Raw genomic sequence first — 27635 nt, 5'->3', positions numbered from 1 at the left:
CATCAAACATAAGTCTTAATTGTTTAAAACCAACGAAAACAAAAAACAACACTCTGAGCTCGCCGGCCATAGGAAAACACATGGTAGGATGCGTTGGGCCCTCAAGACCCCTGCAAGGTGAGTTCCCTTCCAACACTTCCCCTGCCCTCTCCTCCCCGCCGCGAGCCCACCACAGCCCATCATAAGTAATGTTCCAAGGACCACGACGTGAAGTCGTTTTCTCCGTTAAAGCTCATCGTGATCTCAGTTGGAACTTCAAGTCATTACCTGTCCTCTTGTGCGGGCATTTAATACTCGCAACCCCACTGTGAAGTCTGTCCCCCAAGTTTAGGAATGGGGGAAACGGAGCCGCCGCCGCCCAGGTAAGGAGCCAGTGCCAGGACGTCCGGCACAGGCTCTCTGGCTCCGCGGCGGGAGCTCCGTCCCCATATTCCGGGGGTCCTTGCCCGCAAGGGTGCGCGGGGTTGAGAGCCAGGACCCGCCTTCCATCCGGGAGAGAAGCAACCGGACCAGTTCCACTCACTCCTTCCCTCCACCCGAGAAGCTGGGGGAGCCCAGGCTTCTCCCGGAACCTCTTCGCTCGGGGAGGAAAGGTGCGGGGGAACTCTAGTCTCGAAGGACCCAGGGCTGCGGGGGGACGTTTCACCTGCAGGACTGCCTCGTTTCAACAAGAACTTTATGGCTCCCGGAAGTGCCTCCTCCCGGTCCTCTTCCCAGCCTCACGCCCGTGGGCTGCAGTTGGAGCGATGGCGGCGGCAGCCGCTGGGCCTGGCCCGGGCTCTGGACCCGGGGACTCTCCGGAGGGGCCCGAGGCAGAGGCTCCGGAGCGTCGGCGGAAGGCGCACGGGATGCTAAAGCTTTACTATGGCCTCTCGGAGGGGGAGGCGGCGGGGCGCCCCTCGGGGTCGGACCCCCTGGACCCGACGGATCTCAACGGGGCGCACTTCGACCCGGAAGTGTATCTGGACAAGGTGTGTGTTTGTGTGGTGGGGGGAACCAGGCTCCCGATACATTGCACCCCCAGATCGTGCCTTCGACTTTGTTGCGGGGTGAGGGAAGCAGGGGTTCATAAAAAGACGACGACGGTCGGGCAGGAAGCAGGGGCAGAGCTGGAGTCTAGGGGGGCATGGGCAGATCTGGACCGGCCTCAAGTGATGCGGAGTCGGAGGTGTCCTGGGCTGACGTTCTGACGGGCCCCGGGTAGGGGGCGTGGCCCAGGCGCTGACAGGCATAAGGACGGGGCCTTGGCCGGGCCTGAGCGTTTGAAACGCTGACAAATCCCAAACAGGACCGAACCTAGTAACTCCCGACCCGTGCCACTTATAGGCTCTATGTCTAGGATTCCAGACAGGGGTGGGATGCGGGTTTTCGTGCTCTGAAAGCCTGAGGGACCTGAGTACCCCCTGACCTGAACACTAACAACCCCATTTACTCCAGCTGCGTAGAGAGTGCCCCCTGGCCCAGCTGATGGACAGTGAAACAGACATGGTGCGGCAGATCCGGGCTCTAGACAGCGACATGCAGACCCTGGTCTATGAGAACTACAACAAGTTCATCTCAGCCACAGGTGATTCGCACCGGGACCTTACCCTTCGCAGTCCCGCTGACCTGTTCCTCCTGTGTTGGGGAAACCGGCAGGGGATTCCGGGGGAGAAGACCCAGATTCTAGTCCTTCTCTGACCTTAATCTACGCTCACCTCCCGCTCAGAACCTTTGTGGTCAAACGACTATAGGCTTAATAGCTGCTCTCAGAGGGTCGTTCTGAGGGTCAAAGGAGAGAAAACTCAAAGACATTTTTAAACTGAAATGGATTTATCTTAACCACTTAGAATCCGTGACACTAAGGATGTCTCAGTAAGGATTAGTTTCTGTCATTAGTGGTAGCTTTCTTCTCTTGTCCAGGTCCTTCTTGAGGGTGGGCTTGTCTCTGTCTCTGTCTCTCCCTCCCTCCCTTCCTCTCTCCACCTCCCCCCCCCCCTTTTAAATGAAGCAAAGAGAAAATTTATGACATTAAGGGACACAAAGTTCATGTAAAGGTTTTCTTTTCTTTTCTTTTCTTTTTTTTTTCCCCTCCTGCCCCCTTTATTCTCTGTCCAGGACAGTGCCACACAATGTTTAGCTATCATCCACACTAACTTCTGTCTTATGTTGGTGAGATGCACTACTCAGAGTTTTGTGATCATTTTGGACCCATGTGTACTTAGTCCTAGAGGCAGATCCTGAGGAGTCTACCTGTGGTCCATGAGGATGTTGCATGAACCTCTGTGAGGTTCACTGTGACATCGCTTACTGTACTAAGTGTCATAATGCCAGGTGTAGTAACACATAGTTATTGTTCTTTTATCTGATTGGAAGCAGGTTCAATGAATAGGCACCTGTGTGTTTGCTAACACCAATGTCAACCAGTAAGAAATCATAATTCCTGTGCTAAGAAATTTCTCACGGGAACTTTGCAAACATTACATTTTCCATTTCTTAGAATTTGTATAGTTTTGACATTTAGCTCTTGCTTAAATAAGGATGGTTTGCTGTTTTGTCTTTTTCCTACGAAGGGGAGAGAGTTATAAACTGAGCGTTGGAATCAGGGGTTCTAAATCTATAAATACTGTAAAGTTTTGTATCCATTCAAGAAGTTTTCATTGAATGCCCCTTCCTTCCTGCCTTCCTTCCTTCCTGGCTGGCTTTTTTTTTTTTTTTTTTTTTTTTTTTTTTTTTTGCCAAGAGCTGTTCTGCATATTGGAGATACAGCAATGGACCAGCTAGATCAGGCTCCTTCCTGGAACCCACATTCTAGTTGGGGAGACAGACAATAAGTGAATGTACAAATAAAGGTGTTGTAAGTACTAGAAGAAGGACATCGAGTAGGGACAAAAGAGTAGTATATCTTGGGGTCTGCCTTTAGCTAGGGTAAGTATGAGAAGGCCTCTTTGAGGTGGTGACATTTGAGCAGGGCTTTGATGAGAAAGAACCAGCTACTGTGGGGGAGGAAACAGCGGGGGCAAAGGCTCTGAAGAGAGGGGCATGTTGGGTATATTCAGAGTGCAGCAGGGAGTTTAGGGGGGAGGCAAAGGAGAAGAGTGGTAGGTGACTGGGGTAGATAGTTAGTGGGAACCAGATTTTAGGGACTTATAAGTGGTTATGGGGATCCTGCACTTTACTCTGAGTGAGATGAAATGACAAGAATGGGGTGACCTGACCGTGGTTTTAAAAGGACGCTCACTGTCCAGTGAATGAACTCTAGGGAGGCAGGGGTGGCAGAGACATGCATTAGGAGGCTACTGGAGTGGTCCAGGGAAGATGCTGGTGGCAGGGACCAGGAAGCCTGTCAGCAGTGGAAAAGTAGAATGATTCAAGATTTTTTTTTTTTTTTTTTTAATTGATTAGGTGAAGGGTCTGGAGTTCAGAGAAGTCTGGACCTCGAGGTCCCCTGGAATAAGATGAGATCTCCTAGGGAGGAAGTATACAGAGAGAAGAGAAGAGGTCTAAGGACTGAGCCCTGCAGCAGCCTGACGTTCGGAAAGTCATGAAGAGAAGGGAGATCTCACAAAGGAAGCAAGCATTTGGGGAGGTTTGAGGACAGTCAGGAGCACGGGTGTCTTCGAAGCCAAATGAAGAAAGCATTGCAGGAAATAGAATTGATCAGCATGGGCTAAACGTTAGTGTGGGGAGTGCTTATCCGTGGTGCAAGAGCCAGGGAGGAGCCAAGCCCTCAGGGAAGGGAGAGGGGACGAGAGCAGGCCAACTACTGTAGAAGGGGAAGCAGAGTGTGGGCGGAGCCAGTCAGGTGGTCAGACACAGTAGAGTGTAACCTAGAGCGTATTAAGGAATTTTGCCTTTATCCCTCCTAAGCGCTAAGCCACACAAAGGTGATTAGATACAGGAGTCATGTGGCAGATTTGTGTTTTGAGAAGATCCCTCCAGCTGCACTGGGAGGAATGGGTTGGAGAGGTGGCTGGAGAGAGGTCTTTTCACTAGTCCAAGCCAGAGATTTGGGGAGTTTACCCCAGGATGGGAGTGGTGGAGAAGGACCGTGCTGGGCCAGCTGAGAAGTATTTGCAGCAGCTTGACGGGACACGGTGTTGAAGAGCTTTGGCCATAAAGAATGACCCCTAGGTTTCAGCGTGACCCCTGGATGGTGGATCTGGTGCTCCAGAAACTACAAGAAGATCAGGTGTGGGAACAGGGACAAAGTGAGCTAGGTTGGTGTTTTTGTTTGTGGTTTTTACTTTCTGAAAGGGAGCCAGACATGAAACAAACCTGGAGGACCCTGTGGCCCTTGTATCATGAAGGCTCTTGTAGATCATGAGAAGGATTTTGGTCTTCATCATAACTCTGGAGATCCATGTCAGATGACAACAGTGTCTCAGGTTAGAAGGAGCCTTGACAGATCTAGTCCAGTCCATCTCTTCTGTCCTCCGAGTACCTCTAAGGGGTGGCCTTCTGACTCACGCTGGAGGTGGGGAGCCTTTATCGAGGGGTGGGATCTCAGAACTCGGAGGCTAAGGGAGTGAGGTTTTGAGGTGCTAGGAGCTGACGAGACGGCAGATACATGTGTGGGTCTGGAGCTCAGAGGGGAGAGCTAGGCTGGAGGGATAAGCCTGGGAGTCTGCTGTGAAGAGGAGGAGGTTTTGAAGGGAAGTGTGGGTGGGACTGCCCAAGGACAGGATAGAGCCTGAGAAGAGGAGAGAGCCCAGAACAGGCCTCTGAGGAGTGCGTGTTTGATGGCCGTACAGAAGAGGGTGAGCCTGTAGCAGAGAGAGGAGCGGTCACAGAGGGAAGGTGGTACCAGCACGAATGTACATCCATTCGGCTGATTCATTCGTTCGTTCACTTACTTGCCAAGTATTGGATTGCCTGTGCGCCGGGCACTATGCTAGGCCCAAGGATATAGCTGCAAACGAGACAATTTCTCAGCCGTCACAGAACATACATTCTAGAGAAAGAGACAGAAGATAGGATCGTTTTCCCTGTCAGGAGCTCTGGAGAAAATGAAACAGGATAGTATAGAGAGAGTGGGCGGTTGGGAGTGGTTTCGAATGGGGTGGCAGAGAAAGGGTTTTGTGAGGAGGGGACAATGAAGGTGAATGTTGAAGAGCTGACCGTGGGAGGATTTGGAGGCAGAGTGGCTCAGGCTGAGGAAGCGACCTGTGCAGAGGCCCTGAGAACTCTATGACCAGAGTAAGAGTGACAGGATGATGGGAACAGGACCCGACTGCATAGGATGTCCATGAGGGGGGGCAGGCATTTTCTGGGTGGAGTAAATATTTTAGGCTTTGTGGGCCACCTGGTTTCTGTACTCACCTCTGCTATTGTAGCCCGAAAGCAGCAATAGACGCTGGGTAAGCGTATACATGGTTGTGTTCCGGTGAAACTCCTTTCCACCAACAGCTGTGACATCCAGAATATCAGCGAAAACAGTGGAGCAAGTGTATTTGGAAATCTCCCTTCCATAAAAGGAACCAAAACACTGGCCAAAACGGTCAGAGTCAACTTTTTCAGACTTCTAGAAATTAACCAAATGTTTGTAGCAATCTTACGAGCCTTTATTCAAGAAAAACAGCTGAATCTTGGTCAAAGTAGTGAATTCTTTGTAGTAGTGATGTTTTAACTTGGCCCACCGTTTCCTCTCCAGCTCAGCAGTAGCCTTGGAAAATAGCCTCTATTTCTAGTTCTGGAGGGACCAGAACAGGACTGGACCTGTTTCAAAGCCTCATGCTGAGAGAATTGTCATTATGTAACCTGTCTGGTGCTTTCCTGAAAGATTCTCCTCCCTAGATTTGTCTTTATTTGTCCTGACCCTGAGGTCACCCAGTACTAAAAGCCTTTCACCAGGGGGTGTTTGTCAAAAACAATTACAGACAGGTATTGTGTCTGCCTCAAGTGATGGATAATATTTGGGGCGAAAAATAGACTTAAAAAAGCTTAAAAAGAAAAAGCTTAAAAGAAAAGCTGAGAAATGAGACATCCATATTGGGAATCTTGAAGGTCACATATATATGACATGCTTTTTTTTTTTTTTTTTTTAAGTTTATTTATTTATTCTGAGAGAAAGGGGGAGAGAGAGTCTCAAGCAGGCTCTGCACTATCAGTGGAGAGCCTGACATGGGACTCGAACTCATGAACTGCAAGATCACAACCTGACCTGAAACCAAGAGTCAGATGCCTAACTGACTGAGTTACCCAGATGCCCAGTACACATGCTTTTAAGAAAGACCTCAGGATGCCCTAAGCTCTCACCTGTGGCTCATCTTCGGGCTCTGCACATGTAGTAAGTGAAGGCTGAGGCAGGGTTGTAAGCTGCCTGGTTGAGTGTTTTAAGGTATACCCCAACACAAACACACACACACACACACACACACACACACACACACACACACACCCCAAAAGGGAACTAAAATGGTACACTAGAAAATATCTATTTAATGCAAAAGAAGGTAGGAATGGAGGAACTGGGGAACAAAAAAGAACATAAGACAGAAAATGAGTAACAAAAAGACACATGTAAGTCACACATTATGAGTAGTTACAATAAATGTAAAAGGATTAAACTCTCTAATTAAAGCAGAGATAAGCAGAATAGATTTGAAAACCTCACGATTCAAGAGTGCCTCCAAGAGACACTCTTTCTTTTTTTTTTCTTTTTTTTAAGTTTATTTTTGAGACAGAGAGAGACAGATCATGAACGGGGGAGGGGCAGAGAGAGAGGGAGACACAGAATCGGAAGCAGGCTCCAGGCTCCAGGCTCTGAGCTATCAGCCCAGAGCCCGATGCGGGGCTCAAACTCACGGACCGCAAGACCGTGACCTGAGCTGAAGTCAGATGCTTAACCGACTGAGCCACCCAGGCGCCCCAAGAGACACTCTTTCAATTCAAATACATAAATAGCTTGAAAGAAAAAGGGCTGATAAAGATATTCTATGCAAACAATAACCAGAAGGGAATTGGAATTGTGGTACCAATGTCTGACAAAATAGCATTTAAGGCAAATATTGTTACTAGAGACAAAGAAGGGCATTTTATAATGATGACAGGGTCAGTCCATGAGGAAGATTTAACAAATGTAAACATTTGTATACTTAGCAACAGAGTCCCAAAATACACAAAGCAAAAATAGACAGAATTAAAGGGAGAAAAAGAAATTCAACAATAATAGAAGCACCAATATCCCACTTTTAAAAATGAATAGAACAATTATATAGAAAAACAAGTAAACAGAAGACTTAAAAGATCACTTGAACCAAATAGACCTAACAGACTCCACCAAGCAACAATAGAAGACACCTTATTCTCAAGATAAATGGAGCATTCTCTAGGATAGACCATACGTCAGGTCATAAACAAAGCCTCAATAAATTTAAAAGGATTGAAATCACATGAAGTATGTTCTCTGATCATGGTGGAATTAAATTAGAAATCAGTAACAAAGGAGTCTGAGAAGTTCACAAATATGTGAAAATTAAATAGCATGCTCTAAAATGACCAATGGGTTACAGAAGAAATTGCAAGGAAATTAGAAAATACTTTGAGATGAGTGAACATGAAAACACAGCATTCCAGACCTTATGAGATGTAATAAAAGCAGCGCTCAGAGGGAAATTTATAGCTATAAATGCCTGCATTAAAAAAGAGAGATGGGGCACCTGGGTGGCTCAGTTGGTTAAGCATCCAACTTTGGCTCAGGTCATGATCTGGTTTGTGAGCTCGAGCCCTGTGTCGGGCTCTGTGCTGACAGCTCAGAGCCTGGAGCCTGCTTCAGATTCTGTGTCTTCCCCTCTCTCTACCCCTCCCCTGCTCACGCTCTGTGTCTCTCTCCTTCAAAAATAAATAAACATGAAAAAATTTAAAAAGAGAGAGAAAGAGGGAGGGGCACCTGGCTGTGGCTTAGTTGGATGAGCATGGGACTCTTAATCTCAGAGTTGGGTGTAGAAATTATATACATACAGACGCAAGTAAAGAAAGAAAGAAAAGATCTCAAATAAATAACATACTACCTAAAAAACTGGGGGGGGGGGGAGTACAAACAGAACCCAAAGTGTGTCAAAAGGAGGGAATAATAAAGATTAGAACAAAATAAATAATGTAGAAAATCAATAGAGAAAATAAATGAAGCCAAAAATTGGTTCTTTGAAGAGTTCAGCAAGATTGACAAAACTTTAGCTAGACTGGCCAAGAAAAAAATGAGAGAACATTCAAATTACTAAAATGGGATGAGAAAGAAGATGTTACTACCAATTTTGCAAAAATACAAAGGATTATAAGAGCACACTGTGAGGAGTTGTATGCTCACATATTAGAAAATGAGGTGAAATGTACAAATTCCTGGAGAAATACAAACTTCCAAAACTTTCTCAAGAAGTCATAAAATATCTTGGAAGATGTATAACAATGAAAGACATCAATATTGAAAAAAACTTCCCACAAAGAAAAGCCTGGGACTGAATGGCTGCACTACTGAATTCTACCAAACATTTAAATAGTGCACAAAGTCTTCCAACAATTTGAGGAGGCTAACTAATTCTATGAGGCTAGTATTAGTCGAACGCCAAAACCAGGGAAAGACAACATAAGAAAACTACAGAGCAATATCCGTTATGAATATGGATGCCAAGCCCTCAACAAAATACTAGCAAACTAAACCCAGCAACATAGAAAAACCATTACATACAATGACCAAGTGGGATTTACTCCAGGAATGCAAAGTTGGTTCAACATGCAAATCAATCAGTGGAATGCACCATATTTGCAAGGCATCTTTTGTAATAATATTTAGTTTTGTTTCCAGTTCCTGAAATAACCCCAGATCAATAAAGGCAACATAGATGTCTTTTGTTATTCATATAACGGACCCCTTTCAACCACACCTAAGTTTATGTTAATGAAACGATTTTTGGAAAGCCCCATGATAACCAGAGGATACGGGCAGGTTGCTAGGGGAACCAACCATGTGACTGATTAGAGGTTTGGAACTTTCAGCTCCGCCCCCCAGACCTCCCGGATGTGGAAGTGGAGAGGGGCTGGTGACTGAGTTCAGTGACCAATAGCTATCGCTTTGATCAGTCATGCCTCATCGGTGACGCCTCCACTAAACTCCAAAAGGAGAGAGTTTGAGAGCTTCCAGGTTGGTGAACATGCGGAAGTTGGGAGAGTGGCATGCCCAGAGAGGTCATGGCAGCTCTGTGCCCCTCCCACATATGCTGTCCTATGCCTCTCTGCCATCTGGCTGTTTCTGAGTTGTATCCTTTTGTAATAAACCGGTAATCTAGTAAGTAAACTGTTTTCCCGAATTTTGTGAGCTGCTGTAGCAAATTAATTGAACCTGCAGAGGGATCATGGATGGGAACCCTCCAGTTTACAGCCAGTTGGTCAAAAGTACCAGTGACAACCTCAACTTTGGACTGACGTTTGAGGTGGGGGTAGAGTAGTCTTGGGTGACCGAGCCCTGAACTTGTGAGATCTGACACTAACTCCAGGCAAATAGTGTCACAATGAAGTTAAATCGTGGGACACCCAGCTGGTGTTGCAGAATTGCTTGATGTGTGGAAACCCCACACACGTGGTGTCAGATACGAAGTTGCGTTGGAGTATCGAGAGTGGAGGAGAGGCACCAGAGTGTCTTTTCCCCTTACAGACACCAAAAGCACAAGTAACTAAAGGAAAAAAAAATAGGTAAATTGGACTTCATCAGAATTAAAGTTTTGTGTTTTAAAGGATACTGCCGGGAAAGTTAAAGGACCACTCACAGAATGGGAGAAAGTATTTGTGAGGCATATATCTAAAAAGGGTCTAATGTCCAGAATATATAAAGAACTTTTGCAACTCAGCACTAAAACGACAACCCTATTTAAAAATGGACAAAGGATTCAAATCGACATTTCTCCAAAGAAGATACACGAATGACCAATGAGCACATGTAAAGATGCTCAGCATCATTAGTTATTGGGGAAACGCAAATCCAAGCCACAGTGAGATACCACTGCACCCCCACTGGGATTTCCAGCAAATGGGATATAACAAATGTTGGAGATGTGGAGGACTTGGAACTCTCACACATTGCTGGCAGGAATACAGAATGGTGCTCCTGAAAATAGTCTGGCCGTTCCTCAAAGAGCTAAGCACAGAGTTCGCCTATGTTCCAGCAGTTCCACTCACAGGAATATACTGAAGAGAAAATGTTTGCACAAAAGCATGTACATGAACGTTCATAGCAACATTATTCATAATAGTCAAAAGAAGCCAAATGGCTACCAACTGGTAGATAGAACAACAAACGTGGACCCACACAGTGTAAGATTACTCAGCCATAAAAAATATAACATACCGATGTCATAGACTCTGGGTCTGGAGTTCTGTCTTGTCCAGCAAGAGAGCAGACACAGGATTAAAGTGAGAGAGAGGCTAATGTCTGGGAGGAGACAAGCCCCGAGTGAGGGTCCTTACTCTGTTTTTATTAGGATCAGGAAAGCTTACGAGCCTGAAGGATGTGCGCAAAGAGACCATGAAACTGTGAACATTAACTCATGGGTGTGAGGGAAAGGAGGTTTTGAAGATAGATGTGCAGTGTTAGGGGTTTGGGTCAATACAAAACAAAATCCTGGCCGGGGGGGATGGTTGTTTAAGGCAGGCATGAGGCACCACCTCTGTTTATCTTTTTTTTTATTTTATTTTTTTCCGTTTATCCATTTTTGGGACAGAGAGAGACAGAGCGTGAACGGGCGAGGGGCAGAGAGAGAGAGGGAGACACAGAATCGGAAACAGGCTCCAGGCTCTGAGCCATCAGCCCAGAGCCCGACGCGGGGCTCGAACTCACGGACCGCGAGATCGTGACCTGGCTGAAGTCGGATGCTTAACCGACTGCGCCACCCAGGCGCCCCTCACCTCTGTTTATCTTAACTTGACTCAGGGACAAGACAGCTGGCTACCTCAGGGTCAACAAGGCACCTGCTTTCTTTTGCTAATTGGCCCCACTGTCCTGCTGTGGTCTATAGCCCTGTTTACCTGTTTACCTATTTTGGCCCTTCCTTCCAGTGAAAGCAGCTTTCTGCTATTGTACTAAATTGCGGGGGGGGGGGGGGGGGGGGGGGTGTCCTGCCCTGAATACCTAATCTTGCCTACCTAATCTTGGATGCTTTTATCCTGGGGCTTCCTATTCCTGTATGCCTTGTTAACCCATGAGTGCAAGCTAAGGGAATTCCTAAGCTTACTCCCCACATACGGATACATGCTAAAATGCAGAGAACCTTGAGATCATGCTAACTAAAAGAAGCCAAGCTCAAAGGGTCACATATTGTATGATTCCATTTATGTTAAATGTACACAATGGGCAAATTCATACAAGCAGAAGACAGATTTGTGGTTGGCAGGGACTGAGGCATGGGGAGAACAGGAAGTGACTGCTGAGGGTCTTTTTGGGGTGATGAATGTTCTGGAAATAGATCGTGATATCGGTTGCACAATCTTGTGAATATACCAAAAATACTAAAACCCACTGAATTTTATGGTATGTTGATTATATCCCAGTTAAAAACCAACCAACCAAATAAAAAAAAAAACCCAACCAGGGATCAAGTCAGGTTTGGCCTGCAGGCTAAACTTTGCCAGCATCTGGCCTCAACCTTGAGTTTATGTAATAATGCGTTTATCTGTTTCAAAATTGAAAAGATCTCTCAAAGTTGTGCAATGAAAAGCCTCTTCCCATTCCTTTCTCCAGGCAAAGGCAAAGCAGTCTTTGATGGTAAACTTGACTGAAGATTCACAGACATACAGAAAAGCGCACAGGTCATAAGTGGACAGCTCCATGAATTTCACAAACAGAACAGGTCTATGCAGTCAGCACCCAGGTCAGTAAGCTGCAGGCTAGCAAGGCCCCCTCCAGTCTCCTACCAGTAACCAGTTACCCTCCACTCCTCCCCCAGGCTGGTATATTGGTGTCCAAACAGCTAACCATTTGCCCTAGCCCAAGCTGGTTCAGTTAACAAGCTTGAAATGGTTCAAAGATACACAGTGTAGTATTTATTACTTGGTGGTATGAAGTTGTTTTTGTTTTTGTTTTGTTTTTATTGACATGGTAGAACTTTAATTTCTAATTTTGTGGCTCTGGGCCTGTGAAATCAGCAACAATGACACTAGCGGTAGGTTTTCTTTTACTCTGTTTTTTTTTTTTTTTTTTTTTTAATGCTTATTCATTTTTGAGAGAGGGAGAGAGAGCGTAAGTGGGGGAGGGGAGGAGAGGGGGGAGGCAGAGGATCTGAAGCGGGCTCTGCAGTGACAGCAGGAGCCCAATGCGGGACTCGAACCTGCGAACTGTGAGATCGTGATCTGAGCTGAAGCCGGACGCGCAACCGACTGAGTCACCCAGGTGCCCCTCTCTTACTCTGATAACTTAGTTTGGGGATTTTTCCCCCCTTTGGAAGTCAGATTCAAGTTTCCTTTTTGAGGTAGCACCTAAGTATCATGGGCCTAAACACCTAATCCAAAAAAGAATCTGCTCTTTTGATGGTATGATTTGACAGACCTGGGAGGAGGTTGTGTCACAGGTTAAACTGTTAACAAGCAAGAACAAGAACTGGGGGGGGGGGGGGGGGGGTATGAAATGCCTCATGACCTTCCAAGGACCCCCATGACCACTGGCCCTGCATTCTCTCCCCAAGTTGGGTTGCTACTCCAGTCCTGCTCCGAGAATATTCCCCTGGCCCAGGAGCCACACACAAACCAGCGGTGGGTGTGCGAAGCCTCACAGATGACCGCAGTTAGACGTTGCCAGGTTCCTTTCCGTACATATTGGTCAGTTTGTGCAACCACCAGCAACTAAGAGAAGAGCTCTTTCTATACACCCTGGCCAACATTGCTGCCAGAAGTTTTCATCTTTGGCCATCCGATAGGTGAAAAGTGGTATCTCTGTGTAGTTTCAATGTCTCTTGTGAGGTTGAAAGTCTTTTGCCTGTTTAAGAGCTGTTTGGTATCCTTGTCTGTGGACTGCCTGTTCATGTCCTTTTCCTATTTTTCTATAGACTTGTTCTTTTTCATAATGATTTATTTTATTTTTTTCATGTTTATCTATTAATTTTGGGAGAGAGAGAGAGAGAGAGCGTGCAGGTGGGAAAGGGACAGGGGGAGAGAAAATCCGCGCTGTGAGCTCTGAGCCTGACGCCACTGGGCTCGATCCCGAGAACTGTGAGATCCTGACCTGAGCCAAAATCAAGAGTCGGACGCTCAACTGAATAAACCACCCAGGCACCCCAATGATTTATTTATTTATTTAAAAATTTTCAATGTTTATTTATTTTTGGGAGAGAGAGAGACAGAGTGTGAGCAGGGGAGGGGCAGAGCGAGAGGGAGACACAGAATCTGAAGGAGGCTCCAGGCTCTGAGCTGTCAGCACAGAGCCTGACATGGGGCTCGAACTCCACGAATTGGGAGGTCATGATCTGAGCCAAAATCAAGAGTCAGATGCTTAACCAACTGAGCCACCCAGGTGCCCCATGATTACATTTTAAATCACATTTAAACTTTGATCCGTCTGGTGTATGTGTGTGTGTGTGAGAGCGTGTGGTCTGAATCCAACTATATTTTGTTTCTTTGTATTAACTCCATACTTAATCACCTTACTAAATTCTCTTATTGTTTGTTGTAATGTTTTCGGTGATTCTTTAGGGTTTTCTATTTATACAAGTCTATTGTCTGCAAATATTGATAATTTCACCTCCTTTCCAATTTGTGTATCTCTATAATATATTTCTTGAGTCCAATCGAATTGGCCAGTATCTTCAGAATAACCTTAGATAGTAGTGGTGATCATGGTTATCCTTGTTATCTTTCTGATTTTAAGAGGAATGCTTCTAGCATTGCTTCATTAACTTGATGCTGGGTTTTGGAGGTTAGAGAAATACTCAGCTGTTCATATTTTTTAATTTTCATTTTTTAACGTTTATTTATTATTGAGAGACAGAGACACAGAGCGTGAGCAGGGGAGGGGTGGAGAAAGGGGGAGACACAGAGACTGTAGTAGGTAGGCTCCAGGCTCTGAGCTGGCAGCACAGAACCCGACGCGGGGCTCGAACTCATAGACTGCAAGATCATGACCTGAGCCGAAGTCGGTCGCCTAACCAACTGAGCCACCCAGGCGCCCCTGTTCATATTTTATTGAGAGACTTTTTTTCAAATTCAAGAATAGATGTTGAATTGGCCCTCTTTCACCTTTTATATGGGTGAATTATTATTGAAAGTTCTTTTTTAAAAAATGTTCTTTAATGTTTATTTGTATTAGAGAGAGAGAGAGAATGGGCAGGGGAGGGGCTTCTAATGTTGAGCTGTCTTTACATTTATGAAATAAAAAACATTTGGACATATTTTATCAATTATTCTTTTAATCCACTGCTGGATTATGTTTGCTAATTTACCTACACATCTCCATTTATTAATTTATGCATCTCTATTCATAAGAGACATGAATGTACCATTTTCATCTTTGAACTTTTTATTACATTCTCATGTCAGTGTTAGGTTTGTCCCACAAATTAACGTGAAAGCTTTTCTAATGTTTTCTGTTTGAGCATTGCTTACACAGAGCATTGGAACGTACTGCCCTTCTGAGCTCTGGTAGCCGCCCCAGGACATCCCCTGGGCCTGGTGCCTTTGTGTGGAGGGGAGGGAGAATCTTTGATTGACAACATTCTCCCTTCCCTCCGTTTGTGTTTTCTGTTCTTCTGGAATCCACTTAGGTAACTTCTGTTTTTGTAGCAAATTATTCATTCAGGTTTTCAATTCTTTTATGTGGAATCGAGCAAACTTGTATCTTGTGATTATTATAATTTGTGTATTTATGATTATTTCACCCCTTATTTCTTATTTCGTTTTTTTCCCCTTTAAAAAAATTAGGTTAGCTAACATTTTATAAATTTTATTTTTTATCCTTTTATTTTCAGTGATCCTGATCTTTTTTATTTATATTGCGATAAACTTACTGTCAGCGAGTAACCCGATGCAGGGCTCGATCTCATGAACCGCGAGATCATGACCTGAGCCGAAGTTGGATGCGTAACCAACTGAGCCACCCAGGCACCCCATTTAAAAAGTGTATTAATTTCTGCTTTTAGCTTTACTAATTTCTTTCTGCTTTCTTTTGTAGTACTTTTTCTTCTAACTTCTTGAGTTGAATGTTTATTCTAATTTATTAATGTAGGGATTTAAAACTGATTTCCTCTGAACATTGCTCTAGAGGGCTATAGCCTATAGGTTCTGATTTCTAGTGTTCTCGTTGTTATATGCTGCACTTTATTTTGATTTCCCTTTTGACCCACTAGCCGATTAAGAATGAAGTTTTCTTTTTTTCTCCAAATGATGGGGTCTCTTTGCTTTCTAGTTTTGTTATTAATTTCCAATTTAATTGCATTGTGATTCTGTGTCTCCCTCTCTCTCCACCCCTTCCTCCCTCTCTCTCTCTCTCTCAAATAAATATTAAAAAAAAATAAAGGGAGGCAGTTGGCATGATCTTGTGGCGCGGTTTTAGCTGTTCCGATGCATGGGATAGGTGGCTAGTTGGGCTTAACCTGCGGTAGAGTTTCACTAGCAAGTAATGGAGGGAGTGGACAAGAGAGGCAAGGGGGCTTGTAAACATGTGATGACACTGGTGGTGGGTCAGAGTTCCTGGGGAAGGAGTAGGGAATTGCAGCCGTGAGAAGTGTGATGAGAAGTGCCCCGAGCTAGGGGTCCAGAGTTCCTGAAAAGGCAAAGGATTGTTAGAGTGGGTAGACAGGGTGAATGATCAGAATTACAGAAGGTGCGAGGCTTGAAGCTGAGATTGACAGGTCTTGCCGAGGACCAGGAGAGGTGGCACAGATGAGGCAGAGGCAAGGGTGGGTGGGACTGAGGAGACTGTGAACGGAGAGTCGGGAATGTCTGAAGCCTCATTCACGTGGATGGTCATGTCCCCAAGGAGGTGACAGTGACCAGGCACAGAGAGGTGAGGCACAGAGGAGGGGAGGGACAGCAGCAAGAGGGATGCCGTTTGACGGCACAGGCTTCGAAGAAGCTGGGGTCTTTAAAAGGGAAGAAGAGTAGAAACTATCTAGAAGTGTCAAGGGGCCAGGCCCTGAGGCACCGGTTGTGAAAAGAAAAACTCTTAGGCAGGTTTCCCCTGAGACAAGAGAGCTAAAGGACCCTTCAGAGAAGAGAGGACATGTTCCAGAAAGTGGAGTGAAATGGTTTGGGAAGATAAGGGCGAACAGATATTGTCTCCTCTGTGCCACATAGTGCGCTGAAGGCGGAGGATGCCCCTGGAAAGGAGCAGACAGGCTCCTGCCAGGTGCTCTGTGCCCCCTTTTGGCATCTTCTGAACGCAGGGACTGTGGCTCCACGGGCTGTCTCCGCACCAGGGCACTTGTGCTCAGAAGATGCGGCCTTCCCTCCCATTTACTGTGACCAAACACCATTGCTTTTTGCACTGAATCATCAACCTGACCCTTAAGGAGCTGGCTCAGGGGCATTTGGGAAGGAGGGTTGTGCGCGTGCGCGCGTGCATGTGTGTGCATGTGTGCGTGTGTGTGTGGTGGGGGGAGCAGTCGGACCCTGTCGCAAGCTGACAAGTCGCCTCCTTTCCCCTCCCCCGCGCCCTTGCCCCGCCAGACACCATCCGGAAGATGAAGAACGACTTCCGGAAGATGGAGGACGAGATGGACCGGCTGGCCACCAACATGGCGGTGATCACCGACTTCAGTGCGCGCATCAGCGCCACCCTGCAGGACCGCCATGAGCGCATCACCAAGCTAGCAGGTGGGCCCTGCCCCCGAGCGGGTGCTGGAGCGGCCTACCCCGAGGCTCTGGGGCTGACACCACCTGTCCCCGGCCTCCAGGGGTCCACGCGCTGCTGCGGAAGCTGCAGTTCCTCTTCGAGCTGCCCTCGCGCCTCACCAAGTGCGTGGAGCTGGGCGCCTACGGGCAGGCGGTGCGCTACCAGGGCCGCGCGCGGGCCGTCCTGCAGCAGTACCAGCACCTGCCCTCGTTCCGCGCCATCCAGGATGACTGCCAGGTCATCACGGCTCGCCTGGCTCAGCAGCTGCGGCAGCGCTTCAGGTGTGGCCCCGGGACCCTCTCCCACCCCCAGCGGGGGCCCTGGGCCTGCCAGTTGCGGTCCAAACTCGTCCCCCTCCGCCCTCCCGCCCGAATTCGATCAGCCTGCCCTTGACCGCCGCCTCCCACTTTGCAGGGAGGGCGGCTCCGGCGCCCCCGAGCAGGCAGAGTGCGTGGAGCTGCTGCTGGCCCTGGGCGAGCCAGCGGAGGAGCTGTGTGAGGAGTTCCTGGCGCACGCCCGTGGGCGGCTGGAGGCCGAGCTGCGGAGCCTGGAGGCAGAGCTGGGGCCTTCCCCTCCCGCTCCCGACGTCTTAGAGTTCACGGATCGCGGAGGAAGTGGCTTTGTGGGTGGCCTCTGCCAGGTGGCCTCGGCCTACCAGGAGCTCTTTGCGGCCCAGGGCCCGGCGGGTGCCGAGAGGCTGGCAGCCTTCGCCCGGGAGCTGGGTGGCCGCTACTTTGCGCTAGTGGAGCGGCGGCTGGCGCAGGAGCAGGGTGGCGGTGACAACTCCCTGCTGGTGCGGGCGCTGGACCGCTTCCATCGGCGCCTGCGGGCTCCTGGGGCCCTGCTGGCCGCTGCTGGGCTGGCCGAGGCGGCCACGGAGATCGTGGAGCGAGTGGCCCGCGAGCGCCTGGGCCACCACCTGCAGGGCCTGCGGTCGGCCTTCCTGGGTTGCCTGACCGATGTGCGGCAGGCTTTGGCTGCCCCTCGCCTGGCTGGAAAGGAAGGCCCGGGCCTGGCCGAGTTGCTGGCCAACGTGGCCAGCTCCATCCTGAGCCACATCAAGGCCTCGCTGGCAGCTGTGCACCTCTTCACCGCCAAGGAGGTGTCTTTCTCCAACAAGCCCTACTTCCGGGTATGGCCTACCTTCGGGCTTTTATCTCCCTGCCCCACCCCCCATTCTGGGCATTGTTTCATTCATCCCGTAGATTGGCAGCTGTCGGGGCACACAGTCCTTGCCCCAGGCCCTCTGGGTGTGCTTTGAGGGAGTCACGAGGAAGGCTGGCACTACCCCGGGGGGGGGGGGGGGGAGCCTCCAAGGGCATCTGCCAGCAGGGTCCCCAGTGCTGGCTTTGTCCCCTTTGCACTCCCACGCCCCCCCACCCCCCGGGGGGAGCTGCTCTTGGGGACCGGAATGCAGGACCAAGCTGTCCCTTGGAGAGGGGCTAGGGCACGTAGGGTCCCAGTAGAGGGTCGCTGTTGGCCCCCGCCTGGAAGAGGGGACCTGCTGTGTATCTGCGGCCCTCCTCCTCACAGGGCGAGTTCTGCAGCCAGGGTGTTCGCGAGGGCCTCATCGTGGGCTTCATCCGCTCCATGTGCCAGACGGCTCAGAGCTTCTGTGACAGCCCTGGGGAGAAGGGGGGAGCCACGCCACCTGCTCTGCTCCTGCTGCTCTCCCGCCTCTGCTTGGACTATGAGACAGCCACAATCTCCTACATCCTCACCCTCACCGATGAACAGTTTCTCGTGCAGGTGAACCGCTCACTCATAGCAGGGAAGGGGACGGTGGTACCGGGAGTCCAGGCGGCTGGACGGTGCCCTCGCGGCCAGACCCGGGCCAGCTGCCCGTGCCCAGCCCGTGCCCCGCTCCTGCTTGGCGGTGGCCCCCGAGCTGCCCACCCCGTACTCACTGCCCCTCTGTCCTCTGCGTCCCTGGCTCAGGACCAGTCTCCAGTGACCCCCGTGAGCACACTGTGCGCAGAGGCCAGGGAGACGGCGCGGCGGTTACTGACCCACTATGTGAAGGTGCAGGGCCTCGTCATATCACAGATGCTGCGTAAGAGTGTAGAGACACGGGACTGGCTGAGTACCCTGGAGCCCCGGAACGTGCGTGCTGTCATGAAGCGGGTGGTGGAGGACACGACGGCTATCGACGTGCAGGTGCTGGCCCTGGGCTGGCCAGGAGGGGTCCTGATGCAGGCTCGGGGGGTTGGAAGATAGCCGCCCTCAGAGGATCAAGACGGCAGGGCCGAGCAGTGCCTGCGTCTGTGGCCTCGTTCCTCCTCAGCCCTGGGTTGTGGCATCATTGCTCGCATGTCACCTATGAGGGGGCTGAGCTCTAGAGTCACCCAGGGCATCAGGACAGGGTTAGCACTGAAGATTGAGCCTCAGCCCCAAGTCTGATGTCCTACCCTTGCCCCGCTCCACTGTTCTATGAAGAGCGACCGGGTACCAACCAGATGCCAGGTCCCCACTACCCTGTGGTGCTTCTAACCGATGAGTTTGTAATTTTTATTCTTATTTTGTTTAATGCTTATTTATTTTTGAGAGAGACGGAGCGTGAGTGGGGGAGGGGCAGACAGAGGGAGGACCAGAAGGGGGCTCCGTGTCAACAGCAGAGAGTCTGATGTGGGGACTGAACCCACAAACTGTGGGACCACGACCTGAACCCCAAGTCAGAAGCTTAATCCGCTGAGCCACCCAGCCTCCCCAGAGTTTGTAATTTAGAGTGTCCTTGGCCCTCACCCTGGGCACCTGGTGGGCTAGAGGGTCCCCTTGCTCTGGCCTCCTTACAGTGAGTGCCTCCTTCCACCGCCAGGTGGGTCTTCTGTACGAAGAGGGTGTCCGCAAGGCCCAGAGCAGTGACTCCAGCAAAAGGACCTTCTCCGTGTACAGCAGCTCTCGACAGCAGGGCCGCTACGCCCCCAGCTACACGCCCAGGTCTGGCCGGTCAGGGTAACCCCAGGGGAATGGATAAAGGAGGATGTGGGTGCAGGGTGGGCTCTGACTGCTTGTCTCCCCCCATCCAGTGCCCCAATGGACACCAATCTCTTGAGCAACATCCAGAAGCTGTTCTCTGAACGCATCGACGTGTTCAGCCCTGTGGAGTTCAACAAGGTCTGAAGTCCCCTGTGACCCCACCTTCTAGGGGCCCTTGGGAAGGTTGGCTCAAGCATCTGACTCAAGGAGTCTAGGACTCCTCTGCTCCCCTGCCTCCTGCCACCAGGCTCTATCTCTGGGCTGTTTCTAGGAGTGAATGGTCATCTACAGCCCCGCCATTGCCATATCCCATGGCCCTCTGCCCTGACCTTGGTGCCCCCAGCCTGGGTCTCGATGCTGATCTGGAATGCCTCTTTTATCCTTGTCCTTGTTGCCACAGGAGTTCTGGGTCCTCATCAGGGATTCCTGTCCACATGATAGGCCCTGCCCCAACCCAGCCCACACTCAGGGACCTGGTGTTCTTCTGCCTCTAACTCAGCAAGCCTTCCCGCTCCTGGTGTCAGTGCTGACTCCCATCTCTGCTTGCCTTTTTTTTTTTTTTTTTTTTTTTTGAGAGCGAGAGTGAATGGGGGAGGGGGCAGAGAGGGGGAGAGAGAGAGAATCCCAAGTAAACTCTGCACTGTCAGCACCGAGCCCTATGCGGGGCTCGAACTCACGAACCATGAGATCATGACCTGAGCTGAAACCAAGAGTTGGACACTCAACCGACCAGGCGCTTCTCCCATCTCTGCTTCTGACTGTTGGGTTTTCCCTGTCTGTTCCCCCTCGGATGATGGTGCTAACCTTGTATCCATCCCTCCCTCTCAGATGGGTCCATCACAGCTACTGGCTTCTTACTGTCTCTCTGGCCCCTGCCCAGAACGTGGGTGCCCTCCGGGATCCAGTGCCCCTACCCAACACCTGCTGTCCCAGAGCAGCCTCCTCTCCTTGCCTGCAGGTATCGGTGCTGACCGGCATCATCAAGATCAGCCTGAAGACGCTGCTGGAGTGTGTGCGGCTGCGCACCTTTGGGCGCTTCGGCTTGCAGCAGGTGCAGGTGGACTGTCACTTCCTGCAGCTCTACCTGTGGCGCTTCGTGGCCGACGAGGAGCTTGTGCACCTACTGTTGGATGAAGTGGTGGCCTCAGCCGCCCTGCGCTGCCCGGACCCAGTGCCCATGGAACCCAGTGTCGTCGAGGTCATCTGCGAGCGCGGCTAGGCCGGGCCGCTGCCAGGCACAGGCTCGCCCAGTTGCCCCAACCCGCCCATCTCCTGGTCTCCCGCCCGGGCGGCCCTTCCCCTCCAGCCTCAAAACTTGCCAAATAAAGACGCGCTGCCTCCTCCTCCTTGTCGCTTGCGGGGGCGGGGCTTGCCCGGGGTGGAGTTGTGAGGCTACGGAGGTGGCTTCGGAGGCCCTCGCGTCAGGCCCGCTCCCGAGAGCCGATTGGCTGGATTGCTGGGCCTGGAATGGGCCGGGGGCGGGTCCATTTAAAGGCCTCGGCACTCGGGCGCTTGTAGTCCGAGCTCGGGGACCAAGCAGGTGCTTGCGTGAAGCGGGCCGATCCTCTGCGTCACCAAGCTCATCTCCTGGGGGATGGGGTGGACGGTGTTCCTTTGACGGACGCTTGTGTACCCCCGGCCCCGGGTGGAGTGGAGACCATGGCCTATCCTCAGGGCTCCCGGGCTCCGCTGGAATTCGGGGGACCCCTGGGTAATGGGGCAGGCGGGGCTGGGACCAGAGGCTCGGCGGGTACGGGGTGAACTGAGAGATGGGGGCGGGTGCAGGGTCTGAGAATGGAAGGCTTTGAAGGGTATCCCGGGGAAGAGGGGTCCGGTGGGGGGTGGGGGGAGTGTCTGGGGAGACTGCTGCAGAGAGCGGCATCTAAGGAGTGGAGGATTGGACGGAGGATGGGGAGCAGGGGGAGGATCCTTGGGCGAGCGTGGGGGCGGGGACCAAGGTGGAAGTCAGGGCAGGGGCTGAGGGCTGAGGGCTGAGGACGGGATATGGAAGAAGGCAGTGGGAATGCTGAGGGGGCCCTGGAGGCAACAGGGCGCCTGCGGGTGCCGTGGGCGAGTTGCGGAGCGGACCCCCGACGCGACCGCCCCCTTCCCCAGGCGCCGCGGCGCTGATGGTGCTGCTCCCCGCCACCATGTTCCACCTGCTCCTGGTGGCCCGCTCGGGCCCGGCGCGCCTGCTGGGCCCACCCCCCTACCTGCCGGGTCCAGACGTGCTGTGGAGCCCGCGGGTGCTGCTGCTGTGGCTCACCTGGCTCGGCCTTCAGGCGGCTCTCTACCTACTGCCGGCGCGCAAGGTGCGGACTCGGCGGACGGAGGGAGGGGGCGCCCGCAGAGAGAAGGCACACTCCCCCCTTACAGAGTCCCTTTGTGCCTGCAGGTGGCCGAGGGGCTGGAATTGAAGGACAAGAGTCGCCTGCGCTACCCCATTAACGGTGCCTGGGGGATCCTTGCGCCGGACTTGCGCCCGGTGGGGGTGGAGATCCAGGCCCAGTGGCGATTAGCCCCCGACCCCAAGCTCCGATAGATGCCTATTTCATGCCATGTGCCCAGGCCGACGTGGGGGATCTCACTGTCCCTCTGCACGTCCCTTGTTCCTCCACCCCTACCCGCAGCATTTGCTGCTACTCTGTGCACCAGAGCAGTGGTCGGTGTGACCCACTGAAAGCCAAGGGCAAGGTCCCTGACCTCCCTGGGCTTTGGACTGTGTGTGTGTGTTGGGGTGGGGGTGGGGGTGGCATGGAGGGGGAGAGCAGGGGTGTAGGGGCGCAGCCCCCAGGACTCATTGTGGACTGCGGTTCAGGCTTCCAGGCCCTGGTGCTGACGGCCCTGTTGGTGGGCTTGGCAGTGTCCGCGGGGCTGCCTCTGGGGGCGCTCCCGGAAATGCTCGTGCCCTTGGCGTTTGCGGCCACCCTCACCGCCTTCATCTTCAGCTTCCTTCTCTACCTGAAGGCTCTGGGAGTCCCTCCCTCCGCCCTGGCACCTGGGGGGACCTCAGGTGAGAGAGGGCCCGGTAGGGAGCGGGTGGGGGCAGGTGGGGGTGCGTTCGCTTGCGCCTTCATCCCTCGGCTGTTCTCCAGGCAACCCCGTCTACGACTTTTTCCTGGGACGGGAGCTCAACCCGCGCATCTGTTCCTTTGACTTCAAATATTTCTGTGAACTGCGGCCTGGCCTCATCGGCTGGGTATGCTGGGCCCGGCTAAGGGGAGGGGTGGGATGGATAAGCTTGCTGAGGCAGGCAGGGCCAATGCTGTGCAGATGTAAACCATTAATCATCCATTCCACAAATATTTGTTGAGTCCACTGTGTGCCCTGGGCACTGCTCTAGGTCCAAGGAGACAAAGGAGAAAAAGTTACAGGAAAGCAAGGAAAAAAAAAAAAAATCTCTGTCCCCATGGAGCCTACCCTCTATTGGGGAAGGCAGACAAAACAGAAGTAAAAAATATATAGCATGGCTCAGGAGAAAAGGCACGGAAGGAGTTACGTGAGCAGGTGCAACTTTCAATAAAGCAGTCAAGTTCAAGATCTATTTTGAGGACAGGACAGGGTGATGTGATGCTGCCTGCCGGTCCAAGCGGTGCCCAACTTAAGACTGGTCACTGGGTGCGGCAACCTGGTCATCACCAGTGGCCTTGATGACATGCCAACTGTGGTTTTCGGTTGTAATCCCCCATGCTGGACTGTGGTCAAGATTTCCCAAAGGGTCTCTCGGGCAAGGTCTCTCTGGCCTCTGAGGCCATTTCCTCATGTGTGAAATGGAATAAAGTCAGAGAGCTTCCTGCTGAGGTTCTTGTGAGGATTAGAAGCGGGGACGTTAATGGCGACACCAAAGCCACCACTACCAGAATGGGGCGCTCAGCACAGGCTGGCTGCCAGCCAGCCGTTACTGTTTCCTGGGTGCCAGACTCATCGTGCTTCGTGCTGTCCATGCGTCAGGTCCACTGGTCCTCAGCTCCATAAGGCAGGTCCACGATCATTTCCCACATGGGGTGGGGGAAAGGAGGCTTTGAAGAGGGCCAGCAGCTTGCCCAAGTCGCAAAGCTGAGATTCAAAACTAGGTCTGTTTTAAAGATTTTGTGTGTGTGTTTTAATGTTTATTTATTTTTGAGAGAGAGCGGGGGAGGGGCCGCACCCAGTGACCAGAGAGAGGCAGAGAGAGAATCCCAAGCAGGCCCCGCCCTGTCAGCGCAGAGCCTGACGTGGGGCTCGAACTCACAAACTGTGAGATCGTGACCTGAGCCCAAATCAAGAGTCGGACGCTTAACCGACGGAACCACCCAGGCGCCCCCAAACCACATCTGTTCTAATCCTTGTCTGTTGCTCTCCCAAAAGGAATATTATAGGATGAGGCAAGAGTCAGCCAACAGGCAGGGAGCACTTCCAGAAACATCTATTGCAGTCTTTCCCCTGGGTACAGGGCCTGGATCCATTCAACAAAGGCCTGAGGACTGAGAGCTGTAAGGGGAAAGGCTGGCTCCTCTCCCATGTAGGTGCTGCCACCTCTGTAGAGACGGGCTGGGGACACACTGCCCTGTTCTCCTTCCCCCACGACCCCAGGTCCTCATCAACCTGGCCCTGCTGATGCAGGAAGCAGAACTTCGGGGGAGTCCCTCACTGGCCATGTGGCTGGTCAACGGCTTCCAGCTACTCTATGTGGGTGATGCTCTCTGGCATGAGGTGAGGCCCGACTGGGCGGAGAGGCGGGGAGGGCATTTGAGGACCTCGTGGGGACTGAGCCAGTGTGTCTGGGTCCCGTCCCTGCAGGAGGCTGTTCTCACCACCATGGACATCACACACGACGGGTTTGGCTTCATGCTGGCCTTTGGGGACCTAGCCTGGGTACCCTTCACTTACAGCCTGCAGGCCCAATTTTTGCTGCATCACCCGCAGCCCCTGGGGTTGCCCATGGCCTCCGCCATCTGTCTCATCAACGGTCAGTCTGGAAGGGGCTCCTCCCCCTGTCATTCATTCATGTCATGTTTATTCAGCACCTGGTAGGTGCTAAGCCTCAGGCGCTTCTCTAAAGCCGGGGCTTGGGGAGGACTGGGTCCGAGGTCTCCGGGGCTGCGCGGGGAGGTTTAGGGTCAGGTAGAAGGCTATAACCCTCAGCCCTGACCACTTCGTGCTTTTCCCTAGCTCTTGGTTACTACATCTTCCGAAGAGCCAATTCCCAGAAGAACACCTTCCGAAAGAATCCTTCTGACCCCAGAGTGGCTGGTGAGCTGGGTTCCCGGGCTGCCATGAGTGAAGGACATGAGTCAAGGACGGCTGGGCTTCCAGCAGTCCCCCCGCCCCCTCATTCCCTGTCTCTCCCCAGGCCTTGAGACCATCCCCACGGCCACGGGGCGGCAGCTGCTGGTGTCTGGGTGGTGGGGTATGGTCCGCCACCCCAACTACCTCGGGGACCTCATCATGGCTCTGGCGTGGTCCTTGCCCTGCGGTGAGCGGCTCGGGTGGGCACAGGGCGGGCACCACGCGTGCGAGGGGCAGAGATGGTGAACACAGGAGGCCCAGTCTGGGTGTGGAATGCAGAGCAGGGGTGCGCCCCGGTGGAGGGAGCCGTCAGGGAGCTGGGGATGGACTCAGTGGCCGGGGCCGACCTCCATCCAACCTAAGCTGTGCCAGCGCCTTGCTGCAGACCTGGACCTTTCACCATAGAGCCCCGGGGTCCCCGTGAGCCAGTGGGTGTGGAAACCTCTGTGAACTGGGGCGGGGAGGGGGGGCGCTGCTGAGGGATCACAGCCTCCCCTTCCCCACAGGGGTGTCTCACCTGCTGCCCTACTTCTACTTCCTCTACTTCACGGCGCTCCTGGTGCACCGGGAGGCCCGGGATGAACAGCAGTGCCTACAGAAGTACGGCCTGGCCTGGCAGGAGTACTGCCGGCGCGTGCCTTACCGAATCCTGCCCTACGTCTACTGAAGCAGCTCCACCGACCCCGGGTGGGGGCACGTGCCCACCCGCCCGTCAGCGCACCCAGCACCAGGAGCCTGGACCCCTCCCCTGCTCTGAGCTCCCACAGGCAGGGGTGAACAGCCTCAGGGAGGCGCTCCGGAGAGAGGAGAAATGAAGCCAGTGCCCCCAAAATGGGGGGGTGGAGGGGCTGCTCGTCCTCCTCGGATAAACATCTGGAACCCTTGGTACCACTTCTCTCCCTTTCTGGGGTTAGGGTGTTTAAAAACCGGCTGGGTCAGCTCTGATCTGGGAGAAGCTGAGAGGTGGTTTGTGGGCCCCAGGGTTGGGGGTGGGGGAGGGGAGAGGGGGTGGGACAACAGCTGTTACTCAGAAATGGGCACCGCTGCCAGGGCAGACCAGTCGCGGCTTTATTCATGACAAAGGGATCCCAGTTCAGCCAGGGAGTTCCTCAATGAGAATTCTTGGAGCAGGTGGCAGGGGGCCTCCCCAAAGCCGCTCCAACTCCCCAGTGAGGGCTGCCACCTCCTCGGCGGCCACAGTGTGGGCTCGGTGGGCCCTGGCACAGTCTAGAGCAAGGGGCGTGAGGGCCACCTCATTTTCATTGGTCCAAGCCAGCAGGAACTGGCACTTCTTCCGCGCCCGGTAGAGGCGATCTCGCTCTTCGGTAGCCACAGCTTGCCTCCGGGCCTGGCCCAGGGTCCGCGCCAGGTGCCCCAGTGCCGCCAGCGTGTAGCCTTTCTGGTTGGCCGGGCCCTCGCCCATCAGGATGAGGGCGGCCTCGCGCATGGCGCCCCGTGTGCCCAGGGGCCCAGGAGGATGCTCGCCGGCTTCGAGCACCCGGGCTGCGGCCTGCAGGGCTTCCTCGGCCGAGGCGAAGACCTGCTGCGCACCCAGGGCGCCGGAAACGCCGAGCAGCGTGGCACAGAAGTCGGAGAGCAGGGCGTCGTCGCCGCCGCCGTGATACAAGGCAAGAGCGTGTGCGTAGGCGAACAGCACGTTGGGCAGCTGGAAGCGCACGAGCGGCGAGGCCGGGCCACGGCTCAGGCTGGCCAGCGTGGGGATCCGGGTGGGCACGGTGGGCGCGCAGGCCTCGGGGGCGTCTCCGAGAAACGGCTCGGCGGCGGCCTCCTTCACGGGTTCCGGTGGCGCCCTCGCGGGGGTGGGCTCCAGCCCCACGGGGTCACCGCCCGCAGCATCGCCCACCTCCTCCAGGAGCCGCGGCCCGGCCCCGCGTCCCCACCACCACGGCCGCCATGGGGGCAGCAGCCGCCCGGCCTCGCCCCGGCTCAGCAGCCGCTCGAAGGCCGCCTTCTCGGCCGGGGCCAGGAGCTCCCAGAGCCCCGAGAGGCCGCCGGGCGCCGGGCCAGGCCTGAGGCCTGCGTCCTCCGGGTCGTCCTCGGTCTCGCGTTGCTCACGCAGGCGCCGCAGGGCGCTGGCCAGGCGGCTGGGCGAGGCGCTGCGGCCGCGGAGCTCCCCCAGCACCTGGTCCCGGTAGAAGTCTTCGGCGCAGGTGCCGTGCGCCCGGTAGCAGCGCAGCGAGCAGTAGGGCACATTACAGCGAGGGCAGGTGTAGCGCGCTGGTTGGGCCTCCCCCGCCGGGCAAAAACCGCACGGCCCGGCCGGCTCCATGGCAACCGGCGCCCGGTGCCACTCGCGAACACGCGCAGGCGGCGCGGGGCGACTTCCGGCGCTAAGCGGTTGCTTCCGCCTCCAAGGGAGGCCAACGGGGCGTAGCCAAAGCTCCCGAGGACTCTCGGCAACTTCCGCCCACACTCGGGAGCCACCCCACCTCTCGGTCAAGTAGGGCTCGGGCAGGCGCTGGAGAGGGTTCCTGACGCACAAGCCCGGCCTGAGCGGTGAGGAGGAAGCGCAAGCGCGCTCGGCGGGAGCTCCGCTGGTACCAGCTCGCCCCCTAGTGGCTCCTTTTTTGGCACCAGAAAGCGC

The 27635-nt window shown here is 53.0% G+C and overlaps 3 protein-coding genes across 5 annotated transcripts; 2 read left to right on the top strand and 1 right to left on the bottom strand.

Annotated features, from left to right (window-relative positions):
• Positions 1-657: 657 nt before the first annotated feature.
• Positions 658-21105, top strand: VPS51 (VPS51 subunit of GARP complex). Of its 3 annotated transcripts, none has more exons than XM_086676951.1 (10): positions 658-971; positions 1438-1567; positions 16621-16767; positions 16848-17067; positions 17201-17918; positions 18320-18535; positions 18725-18943; positions 19602-19723; positions 19813-19900; positions 20163-20707. In XM_086676951.1, exons 1-10 carry the CDS (start codon positions 747-749, stop codon positions 20334-20336), a joined length of 2259 nt encoding a protein of 752 aa, XP_086533077.1. In that variant the 5' UTR covers positions 658-746; the 3' UTR covers positions 20337-20707. The 3 variants fall into 3 exon arrangements, with proteins under 3 accessions (XP_086533077.1, XP_086533076.1, XP_086533078.1); XM_086676950.1 differs by lacking the exon at positions 20163-20707 and adding an exon at positions 20721-21105 and having other exon boundaries at positions 659-971; XM_086676952.1 differs by lacking the exons at positions 658-971; positions 20163-20707 and adding exons at positions 11708-11837; positions 20721-21105 and having other exon boundaries at positions 1490-1567.
• Positions 21106-21263: 158 nt separating this feature from the next.
• Positions 21264-25918, top strand: TM7SF2 (transmembrane 7 superfamily member 2). The gene is made up of 10 exons (XM_086676957.1): positions 21264-21473; positions 21878-22074; positions 22158-22212; positions 22581-22775; positions 22858-22961; positions 24335-24454; positions 24542-24710; positions 24914-24994; positions 25095-25217; positions 25537-25918. The coding sequence occupies exons 1-10, from the start codon at positions 21422-21424 to the stop codon at positions 25695-25697; spliced, it is 1257 nt and encodes a 418-aa protein (XP_086533083.1). The 5' UTR covers positions 21264-21421; the 3' UTR covers positions 25698-25918.
• A 156-nt stretch (positions 25919-26074) lies between these two features.
• ZNHIT2 (zinc finger HIT-type containing 2) lies at positions 26075-27404 on the bottom strand. The gene has a single exon (XM_025915493.2). The coding sequence runs from the start codon at positions 27318-27320 to the stop codon at positions 26124-26126; it is 1197 nt and encodes a 398-aa protein (XP_025771278.2). The 5' UTR covers positions 27321-27404; the 3' UTR covers positions 26075-26123.
• Positions 27405-27635: the final 231 nt, after the last annotated feature.

This window comes from Puma concolor, chromosome D1 (genome assembly GCF_028749965.1).
Source record: "Puma concolor isolate L17-30 chromosome D1, mPumCon1.1.hap2, whole genome shotgun sequence".
In the NCBI taxonomy this organism is placed as follows: Eukaryota; Metazoa; Chordata; class Mammalia; order Carnivora; family Felidae; genus Puma; species Puma concolor.
Note: the sequence above shows the minus strand (reverse complement) of the source record. Positions and strands in the feature narration are given on the sequence as shown.